Source organism: Acanthopagrus latus, chromosome 22 (assembly GCF_904848185.1).
Source record: "Acanthopagrus latus isolate v.2019 chromosome 22, fAcaLat1.1, whole genome shotgun sequence".
Classification (NCBI taxonomy): domain Eukaryota; kingdom Metazoa; phylum Chordata; class Actinopteri; order Spariformes; family Sparidae; genus Acanthopagrus; species Acanthopagrus latus.
The window spans coordinates 12,561,627-12,573,614 of record NC_051060.1 but is presented as its reverse complement, the minus strand read 5'-3'; the positions used below and the strand labels follow the sequence as shown (position 1 = coordinate 12,573,614).

The 11,988-nt window shown below is 43.7% G+C and overlaps 1 protein-coding gene across 1 annotated transcript in view; it reads left to right on the top strand.

Moving 5' to 3' along the window:
• The window catches only part of kcnk3a (potassium channel, subfamily K, member 3a), a 30,989-nt gene extending 20,948 nt beyond the window's left edge, over positions 1 to 10,041 (top strand). Inside the window, exon 2 of the mRNA XM_037085469.1 lies at positions 8,357 to 10,041. Within this exon, the coding sequence (XP_036941364.1) occupies positions 8,357 to 9,276 (920 nt within the window). The 3' untranslated portion in view covers positions 9,277 to 10,041. The remainder of the gene's footprint in view (positions 1 to 8,356) is intronic.
• Positions 10,042 to 11,988: the final 1,947 nt, after the last annotated feature.

The following is an 11,988-nucleotide window of genomic DNA, read 5'->3' as shown; positions in this document are numbered from 1 at the left end:
GTCAATTATTTGAATGTAACAAGGCTATTGTAAGTGAGTTTCCGTTACCATTCGCTAGTTGTTTATTAAATACTTTTGGCTATTTCAACAATTACTATTGCTATTAGCTTACTTATCATATATCCATTATTTTTTTTTATCTAACTTGGCTCAATATGAAATTTGTCAGATAATTGGCTCAGACATCATGTCATTATTCTGTAAATCTATCCTTGCTTGTTTGGACTTGTGTTGTCATTCTTGGCAGTGAAAGGACGGTATGCACTGCGGGGAATAAGCATCTATTCCCTGAAGAAACTGTTTGAAATTCCAGTATCATATTACACAACATGTTCTCGCTTTCTTTTCACTCGTTCTCTGCTCGTACCCACACAGGCACACTTTTTAAAGCAGATAGTCCAAATGGAGCCCTTGAAACAGATACGTCTGTTATTTGAGTTGACCTCGTAAAAGCCTGGAAAGAAATCCCAACTCGGAGTACCTACATTAGCAATGACTACAAATGAAAGACTTCCTTCCATCTATCTTTAGCTTTAATGGATCTTATTATAAATTTAAGGCAGTGTGGAGTTATGTATTCGGAAGAGGTTTTATTTCTTCTCGTTTTATTTCCTTTTATATTTCATCCCTCCTGTCCTCCCCAGCCCTCTCTTCCTCCTCCTCCTCCTCCTCCTCCCCTCACTCCCCCTTACTGCTGTGTACAGTTTCTTCTTATGTGAACACGGATTTAGTCCAGCTGTGTTGTGTGATTTAAAACAAGTCCGTATCAACTGTGTATCAGGTACATAAATCACGTGATTTATTTAATTAGCCAACCCTCCCAGAGATCTCAAACTCAGCCGGGAATGCCTTGCTTACTGACCTCATGGAAAACTGCGGCCTGCCAAGATTTCCTCTCATATCCCCTAAAAAGGAACCTACGGAGTTCTTTTGGAAAATAGACTCTGATAGGGATTTTTTTTTTTTCACAGTGAAAGCAAAACACAAGACTAGGACGGCCGGACACACACGGAGATAGATTGGTGCTTTTGATGGAGCATGAAGTGCTTCTGCAGATAACGCGTGGACGTTGTGGGCATATTGCGTGACGATGACGATGACAACGCAGGTACATTCGGGGCACTGGCAGCCGAGTCGCAGCTCTCTGATCTAACCGCTGGTCGCTTTGGTCTTCGGGCCTGTGATGTTTGAGCCTCAGCTGTGAGCTGGACGAGAGCACATGCTCCCAGGGCCCGATTTGGAGCCCACACAGGGGTAACCAAGTTAAAGTGAACCCAGACAGACGCTTTGCCAATGCGCTGTCTCCTCTGGCATTACATCAGATTGCTTGTGATGAATACATCCCGTATCCCGCTATTTCTCTCCCCGCGTTGCTCTCTCTCGCTCTTGTACTGGCTGGACAGGCTCCTTGTTCACTGTCGGTGCATATAATGAAAGTTTGATTAGAGAGATTATTCTTACTATAGTCTGCTGACAGCAACCTAAAGGGTAATGAAAAGGCTGACACAGCTGACTATCATTACATTTACTGAATATGATAAAGTACATTTTTGAAATATGACTCTGAAAAGCCAAAATTGCTATAGACCAAATTTCACACAGTCATTTTCCTCTCCTTGGGAATCTGACAAATTATAATCATTTCACCACTTCACAATTGATAAGAAGCCAACAAAGAGTGAGGGAACAACACAGGGCTTGAAAATACAAATTAAATGGATGAGGAAATGAGCTGCAGGTGGAGGGACACTAGGAACAGGGCGGTGCTAACGAGACTGATGTGAGACAGGTGTTGGCAGGGTATCAGACTGGGGAGGAGCACAGGAACACAGGAGGGAGACAGAACACCGGGAACACAGGTGAGCAGGAAGTAGAGAGTGACAGCAACACATAAGAGGATATAACTACAACGACACCGACCAGAAATGGAGCTCTACCCCAGAATAATACTGTAATAATATAATCAAGTGGTTTTGGTTGCATAAACGTATTACCAAATATGAAACTTTACAGGTGATGGACCAGAGATGATTGTCATTTATGTCTATTGTGGTTTATTTTTTCATGTTTTATGTTTTTAGACATGACAGACCACTGACACAAATACAGTTTCCCTGAATATGAAGAACATAAGGTCTGTTTTTGAGTTGTATTTGTGTTTCATTTAATTAACTGATGGCACCACGGTAGACCATATGTTGCACCTCTGCAACAGCTTCTCAGTTCTGAATAATACTGCACTGACGTTACATCAAGTCAGCAGAAAAGCAGGAAGGATTTCTTTCTAATCCATTTCTCTGAACTGAAAATAAATGAAGCCACCATTCTTATTCTTCCTCCTTTCATGACTGCACTCATTGACTTAAAAATATTGATATTTTCTTCCGATAAAATGAATTCCAAGAATTCTTTCCGTTCACACACACACACATACACACACACACACACACACACACACACACACACACACACACACACACACACACACGGACATTACACAGCGGCTGTCAGCTAGGCCTTGTGGGTCAAAAGTCGGAAGGAGTAATGGAGGGAGGTGGGAGGACCAGAGCTGTGTTTGAGTCCCTGAATAAACAATCACAGGGTCGTCTGGAGTTTGAGGTGTCTGTGCCTGAGAATGGATGGTGGTCCGCGGCTCTACGTCTACAGAAATGGGGCATGATTCGTGGGAAACACAGGATCACAGTTGACTTTTAATGTGACATCTTTGGGTGTCATCCATGGAAACGCTCGATGCGCACAAGCAGCCAAGAGTTACAGTGTGTCGGGTCGTGTAATGACATCTTTGGTCAGACGCAGCTGGAGATGAAAGCGAGCTGTGGAGAAGGCATGCTGGGAAGCAGAGTGGGCCGCTGCTCGAAGACAGCCCGCACCAAACGCAGATGACACGATCAGTGTTTATTTGCACATTTGTACAGAACATTCCCCGAGCTGCGCGGCATTTCAGCGACGACGTAAACGCAGATAAGAGTGGCGTCAATCCAGGACGTCTGCTCAGGCCACCTGTATGCTGAAGAACTAGGGTAGCCATATACGGCCGAATATTGTGATGCTGCGAAACACCTCAGAGCGTCGCAGGAGGAATTTGTTTACTGAACGCTACAATGACACACAGATGGTCATGTCCTGTTGGCGGAGCTGTAAATTCTGTAAAGTGCTCCGATTAATCCCCTTCAACAAGAGTTTTCAACTAACGGCTGATGTGCGGCAAAGTCTGTGCCTGTATTATAGATGCGTCTGTCTTTTAAAGTTGCTATGGAGTAAAAACAAATGGAGAAATAAAAACGATGAAGTTGAACTAATCCGTTGAGGACACGTCCTCATTTACAGTGGTGTCGAAAAGTAGAACCTGACAGTTAGCAACAAAAACAATACTGTGTTATGGATCAGAGTTCAAATACATCTTTAAAATACGGACTTCAAATCATGTTATTTCGCAAAGTCTCACAACATAATCTACATTTTTTAACAGCTCGTTCCAGCTCTGTTTTGTTTACGCAGTGACCTAGAAGCTGCCATCAAGATGCATGCCCACAAGGTGCTGCTAACAAAACCACTGTTTTCCTGTTTTTCTCGACGTTTTTAGAAATATAATGTTATAAATAGTATTTTCAACTTTTCATATGGTGCGTACCACTTTTTCCATTGATTATATATGATGGCCTGTTGCCAAACAGCCCACTCCCCAAGTGCGCATTAGTTTATGTCGGGTTGAAGCCATAAAGATGAAAGACAAATTTGCACTAGAGAAAACTGGGTTCAAAAACACATACAAGACATCAGTTGTTAAAACAGCAAACACTGTGAACTATTTCCAAAAGTAATTAGCCACGTGAGATGCTATCCTTTTCTTTCTACCTGTAATCCAGCAGGCTACTGTTTTCACCTTTGCCTCTCAGTCTGGAATTAAAGCCTGCACCACACACACACGACCATTCACACACACACACACACACACACACACACACACACACACACACACACACACACACACACACACACACACTGATGAGTGTATTATAGAGCGTGGCGCTGGCTGGTCTCCAGGGCGCAGAGATGTCTGAGGACATTATCAGTCACTGAACCCCGCAGAGCGATGCTGCCACCAGCATTTCTGTTACTGAGTCCACATACCGAAGTTTCCTCTACGGAGACGCCGTGGAGACATGTCTGATACAGTGTATGTGTATATAACACGCCATGTTTCATAACGTGATGTAATCACACCAGTGCGCACATTGTATCGCATGTCGGGGACAGTTCTGAGACACACACTGGTTCCAACAGCTTCCCCTTGTTATAAATTCCTGATAAATGCGCTGCCTCTCTGAGCGTCCTGCCGCATCAGGAGAGGTGATGTTTCTGGATGAATGGGATGTGCTCCTCATCCTGTTGGTGAGGACAAATTGTGCCTGCTAATCAATGAAAATTTAATTGAGTGACAGCGAGCTGGAGCCCTAACAGGCACATTATACCGCTCTTTGATGTATTTTCAAAGCCTGTTTTCATCCCTACCTAATTAATCAGTGTAATGAAGACTTTGGATGCAGTAATGTTGTGTTTTTGGAGCAGACCCCACTTGAAAGGAAGTGAAGCCGTCGTCTGTGGGGGCAGGCTACCGGCCACTGGACCCGGCGGTGAAACCGACAGCCAGCACCAACAATATCATGCACACCACTACGACTGAGCAGCGCTGGAAAATAACAGACATTTGGTTTAGAATATCTGACTGAGGGTTAGCGCTTAATAAAGCTGCGCGCCCATCTGCTGAACAGAACATAAGAGGATTCAGAACTGTTAAATGAATCAGATTGTAATAACGTGTTTGAGGACTTGAAATTAAACCCAAATGAAAAAATACTGGCAGTGCTTTAGAAATTGCAGAGATAACTTCAGGGAATATTTTCCCTACTCGGTTAAATGATTTTTAAATTAGGACTAGCCTGTTGCTGGAGGCTTCAGCTTAAATGATTGGCTGTAAATTACAATTAGCTAATGAGAGGCAGCAGGGAGGAGGGAATGAGAGTTTAAAGTATGGCGCACCTGCTTGTTTGTGATGCCTAATAAGTAATTTAAGGGCTCTTATCACCTTTCAGTGTTATGCAGTTTTCATATTTTCATTCACATGATAATTACAGAAATTAGGTTATAAGAAAATCAGCCGCGGGTTGCGGCAAAGTCTTTTGTTTCTCCTTTTATATGTTGCAACAATCGTCACTCAAATTGAGAAAATGAGCTAATTTTAGAGGGAATAACTGTTTCCTTATGAAAACCCTGATCTGTAATTCCCCAGATGTCTCCTCTGTGTTTTTTGTCTCCCCCCCCCCACCCCCATCTATCCATGAAATATGTTCAAATAGCTGCAGCTGCACGTGCTCAGTATTAATGCGTCAGCTTCAGACAGCTGGTGCAAGAGTCTGGGGTTCTTCAGATGTCAATCAAGCCTCTTAGGTCCGTTGTTTTTTTCACCTTTCAGAGAGGTGAGGCTGCACTTTTTTCTCTGCCACTAGCAGTGACTGTAATCCATGTAAACAGAGCGAGTAGCCCTGGTGGCTTTATCCCCTACGTGCCAGGACAACCCGTGGAGACGTCCTGTCTCATGCTAACTTTGTCAGTGCTGTGGGAAGCGGGTGAGGCTCGGGGAAGAGAGGGGAGGATGAGCTTGTCATGTGGGCCGCTCTCTCACACGGCGGTGGGACTGCTGGCCCTGTCACCTCTGGCACTCGCGTCCGCAGTTGACGAGCGCCGCTGTCACTCCGGTCGTCCCCATGTCTCGATAGGCTGCTCCCTGCTGCTGACAGCTCCTGACAGACCTGCAGCTCGGCCTCTGTGCCCACCTGAACACACTGGCCTGCTCTTTCTATAATGAATGGTTTAGAATATTTAGGCCCACTGTAATAACTCTGGACATGTACACAGCACTTCCTCATGCTATTCTGTAAGCAACTAGAAATAAGAAATAACACAGTCTTCCTCTTATAATAAAAAAGTTCAACTCATTGGGAGTGAACTCTTAGTCTGACTAATTTGCATTCATGCAAGGGTTGAATAATGTTGGTTCTTTCACAGTCTAGAGTTTTTTTCAACAACTACTCCTTTCCTAACAAATAGAAACATGGTATCTGAAAGTGTTATGAATCACACTGATTTTCTTGCAAGACCTGTCCTACTCAGCCTCTGATCCCCTCGATGGTTGTGTTCTCTATGCTTGGCTCAGACCAGTGACTCATAGTGCAGGTCTGGTTGTGTCTGTTTATATTGCCTTTCTGAGACGGCGGTTTATGAGCTGTAGTTTCCCCAGTAAACACACCGACCACTTCAGCCTCAGTCCCCGGTCGTCAGTTGCTCCCCTCAGGGGTCTGCTCATGCTCTCCAGGCCGAGGCAAGAAGCAGACAGGCTGGTTTGCAAACCTAGCTGAAGGGGTCGGTGTGTTTACCAGGACTACAGCTCATTTTACAATCCAACCACATGACAAACGCAGCCGTTTCCACCAGACAACCTCTGAACATACAGTTAGCTAGCTAATTCTTGTCTCTTTCGTGAAACATGATTAAATTGTGGCCAACTGACATCCTCCCTCCCTCCGGTTTTCCAGCCCACTACCAGGGCACCCAGGGGTGTGGATCCCAAAAAGAAGCAGTTGGCTGTGGGCAAAGTGGTCCCAATGATCTCCCTCCCTCTTGTCCCCCAGACTATCACTGCCATGAAAACCTATCAATTGAACTGCACCGCTTATCTTGCCTTCTCCATTCGAGTATCTTGCTCAGTGTGGCCTTTTTAGCATGAGCACCAGAACCATGAAGCCTCTGTCATGCAAAAACAAGCTAAGCAGAAGCAGAGTGGGGGGGCTAGCACCAAAGCCAGAGAAGCCACGCGTTGATCCACTGAGTTAATTTAACTGTGGGGGTACGTCACAGTTTCACAGTTCTACAAGGTCGTCGTTAAGATCCTTAACTGGCCAAACGATCAGTTTCTGGTAAAACTGACGACTCACCAGAAGATCATCTCTCTAGTCATCTCTCCGCAATATTTCCTTGTGGAGACGAGAATAAAAATAAGCAACGGCACTAAGAAGCTAAGAGTGTCTCAGCGGGTCAGGTTTTTCCTTCCACAGGCAGATACATCAGTTGTAATGGCTCTCATTTTGGCGGCACAACTGGGAAAGCTTTAAGCAGATTTGGCACCAGACAGACAGATGGCTCAACCCTCACAGATCAGTGTGACAATAAAACCAGAGCCCGAAGAATTAAATCAACCCCTCCCGAGTAATTACATTCAAACTATTGGTCACCCTTTTCCATTCGCTGATCCCATTGTTATCGGGGACATCATCTCTCAGCTCCCGTGTACGACGGGTCCACGTGTGGGGAATATGTTTCAGGCGAGGATGATGCTGCGTGCAAGGACGCCATATCCTGTGGGACAACTGTGGAGCTAGAGGATGACGTTATGCGACAAAAGGTTGACACTTGGGCTGAAATGTGCCGCAGAGGAGACTCAAATCTGTCCTGAAATTCATGAGCCCCACCGTTGCGTGAGTGCAGAATCACTTAGCCGGGATGAGTCATGCCATATCTGAAATTGGATGGTGCTGGTGGTGAGCACTCGATAGTATTCTACACGTGGCCGTTTCAGTGAGTGAAGACGCCTCTGACAGAGTAAATAGTTCATCAGCCATTGTGCATTTCATAGGAGGAACATTTTAAAAAGCTTTCTCCTTCAAACTTTCATATGTCCTGTGCCATGGAGCTGCCTAATTAACTTTGAGCTTTGGGAGGATTTTTGGGCTGTGTCACTGTTCGGAGGACTCAGTGGAGCCCTCACAAACCACATGGCTGACTTTATTTGTTGTGCTGAGTGTCAGGGTTTCATAATGCAAAGGTTTAACTGCAGGGTGAAAAGTGAATTTATTAGATAAACAAAAACAAAACATTTCCTATGCAGCTTGCACTTGTGGTGTTTGTTTGGTTTGGAAAAATGTACAGGGACTAATTAGGTGCAAAAGTACTCATTAGCTGGAGCCACTCCACGGAGACCGATTGTCAATAAATTATTCAAGCTCTCTCTCCCATACACGACATCAATACTTGGTCATTCCTGCCATCACAATGCAGTGCATTCTCATCTCCAATTGCATTCTGCCGCTGTGAAATGAAAAAGTCTTTGAATTTATCAGAAGTGCTGCTTGAAGAATACAAATCGTTTATATCTGTCTGCTCTTGGTTTGACCATCTTTCCCAGCCTCCAGCCTTCTTTTCTCAGACCCTTGTCCTCTGCACTGCAGATTTAATTAGTTCTGCCCTAGTAACCCTGCTCCTTTCTCCCTTTTCCCCTCAGGATATGGCCATGCAGCCCCCAGCACAGATGGAGGGAAGGTGTTCTGCATGATCTACGCCCTCCTGGGCATCCCTCTCACTTTGGTCATGTTCCAGAGCGTCGGTGAGCGCATCAACACCTTCGTCAGGTACCTGCTCCACCGGCTGAAGAAGTGCCTTGGCATGAGGCGTACTGAGGTCTCCATGGTCAACATGGTGATCATCGGCTTCATATCCTGCATGAGCACGCTGTGCGTAGGGGCGCTAGCCTTCTCCCACTTTGAGGGATGGAGCTTCTTTCATGCTTACTACTACTGCTTCATCACGCTCACCACCATTGGCTTCGGGGACTATGTGGCGCTGCAGAGTGAGCATGCTCTGCAGACCAAGCCGGAGTATGTGGCCTTCAGCTTCATCTACATCCTGACGGGCCTGGCTGTGATCGGAGCCTTCCTCAACTTGGCAGTTCTGCGGTTCATGACCATGAACGCCGAGGACGAGAAGCGGGATGCTGAGCAGAGGGCTCTGCTCGCTCATAATGGTCAGGCGGGTGGACACATCCACTGCTCGGTAGACCCGGCCTCCTCCTCCTCCACGCCATCTGGTTGCGGCGGAGGAAGCGCTGTAGGAGGTAGCGGGGGAGGAGCAGCGAGCCGGGGTCTACGTAACGTTTACGCTGAGGTGCTCCACTTCCAGTCCATGTGCTCCTGCCTTTGGTACAAGAGTCGAGAGAAGCTGCAATACTCCATACCCATGATCATCCCACGTGACCTCTCCACCTCGGACACCTACATGGAGCAGGGAGAGGCGTTTTCCAACCCCCTGCACTCTAACGGCTGCGTGTGCAGCCTGCAGCGCCACTCAGGCATCAGCTCAGTTTCCACTGGTCTGCACAGCATCAACACCTACAGAAGACTCAATAAACGCAGGAGCTCCATCTGAATCAGGAGGACTTCATGCATCAAGGTCAAGTCCACTTGTGTGCACCATGTGGTGAGGGAGGGCCCTGCTACTGTGGTACTAGATTGGATGTGGACATCACGGGCACACAGTTCTAAAGAGAGGCACGACTCCTGATGTTTGCTGCTTTCTGACACTGAAGAGCCTGGTGCTGCAGTCTCCAGCTGTGTATTTAACTTCCATTAGCTAAGCACAAATCATTTAGGACTAACATCATTACTGATGTCACTGAGAAGCGCTAATGGTTGTTTAAGAAGCGCTCGCTTCACAAACTGTTGCTGTTTAAAGACAGGGACAGAAATACACGTGCAGCGCTGCATGTCTGAATTCCAATGTTAAATATCATTATATTGAATTCAGTGTTTTTTTTCTTTGTTGTTTATAAGACAGAATTTCATGTTCTCATATGAAAAAGGGACAAAGTACACTGTGAGATATGTTTTTAAGGGGGACTTGGGGTGTGTTTACTGTACATAATGCCCACCTCAGAAATATTTTATGGGATAATCTTTAATCCACTTTTTCCAAAAAGACTTTCCAAAAGGAATCTTTGGTTGTTAAGTATTAAACGCTGACTGATTGTTTTGATGGTGAATGAATGAGCAGGTTTGGCTTCAATGTGTTGTTGAAGGACAGGACAGTTGTAACTAATGTTAAAGTGTCTCTAACCACTAGGCCTCCCTGCTGACCCTTTCAGACCTCACTGATGTATTTTGTACAAATCACTATGAACTATTTTCCATAGTTTTTTCCTGTGTGTATATATATATATATATATATATATATATATATATATATATATATATATATATATATATATATATATATATATATATATGTGTGTATATGGAGTATATATCTCACACACACATATATTATTTACTTGTTGCTTGTCATGTTTTCATCAACCTTATCAGTCTCCTTACAAATATCACAACTTTACACATACTCAAAGCGTGCAGTGTATACGCCCAGTCCGATTTTGCGTGCAAGAGAAAATTCAGTCCTTCCCATTGAGGTGACCTTTGTCGTCATGGTATCTACAATAGAAATGGTTGCTATTTGGTTAGGGTTAGGGGAAAAGATGACTTAAGTGCATGACGTTTGTTAGCTATGATACATACTTTAAAGATATAATATGTAAGAATTCTTTGTTATATATTTTATTGAGATCCAAAATGTTTTCCCACCCAGTTTTTACGCGTTGCATTCTCACACATCTTCTTTCGTCCGTGGGAATGACTGTTGCATCACCTGCATGCAAACTCGGCCACAAACGTATACGGCACGCAATTTGAGAGTCCAAAGTTGTGTTAGTTGTTCACAGACTGAGGCGACTGGGCTGCTTTTCAGATTGCACAACTATATTCTAATAGTTTAACTAAGAGCATGTAAGCTCACTTTGTGCATAGTCATATCTTATTCACTGCTGCACCTTAGAAAACTGTTGCATATTCTTTAGGACACTGGAATTCAGTGCGTTATGTTTGGTTTCATTTTTTTTTTTTCATTTAATGGAATCACATTATGTTTTGTTTTGTAAATGGCATGCCCTGAATAATTCTTTCTTGTTTTATCTGTCTGAGATGTGTGACCTGATGCTCTGTGTTATTGATGATTGAGAATAATAGCAGTACACCTCACTAATAAATGGCCTCAGAGTTTGCACCTCATGCACTTACTGGGGGTCTTTGCTCCAGCCCCACGTAGACACACTTGATTCAGCCAACTGAGGTCTTTATGCAGCGTTTGTTCTTGTTGAAGACCTCTGAAGGAGTTTTCTTACATCTTCTTCATGTTATTTTTTTTTTTTAAATCATTGTTTTTCTTTACAGTGTCTCAGCATTTTAGTCATATCACGTTCATTTCAGTCACGTTTTCATTTTATTTTTCTACTGGAACGTTCTTATGAGCTGCAACTTGCCTGATGACGTTGTTCAGCATCTTTCATGAACTGAAAGAGGGACTGCAGTTCACTATGTGTGTGGTTATACATTAACAGTATGTTTTTTTTCTTTCATCATAATAAAATATGGTTTAATTTACAACAATAGTTTGGTCATTTTGAGTGTCAGCTGATAATTTTGATGGTGAAATATATATTTGATTAATTTTGTCGATTTGGTGATTTATTAGATTTGGCTTTTCATCGAGTCTCACTGCAGCTGTAAAATTGTGGCTTTAAATCATTTGTCTCGTTGAGAAAATGAGCTGTGGTGAGTGTTCAAAAAGCGCCATGGCTGAAAATGACAGTCAGTGTCACAGTATACCAAATATTCTCTCATTCTGTCATGATTAATAATATATATTAAGTGTCGATGCTGTATTACTCTGTCATTTGCGAGTTATTTTCTATTAAAAAAAATCATAATTTCAGTATTGACTGCTGAAAACGTTTGATTTATTTTACAGATGGCATCAATTTCTTCCAGTCTTGTCTCATTTTTTTTAACATAAACATGAGCAATCAGAATAATTTGATGATTTAAAGACAAATTCTACACATGGTATAATGGTGACACACTTAAATTAATTCAATCAAATTGTATTCATATTCCAGCAGTCATACATAAAATGCAACTTCAGGGGCTGAACCTAAAAAAAGAGTTTGCCAAAACATGAGTTTAAAGCTCCTGCTGGTAAAAGTGACGCTGTGGGGTGGTAGGTCAGGTCGGGCCACCAATCCGAAACTGT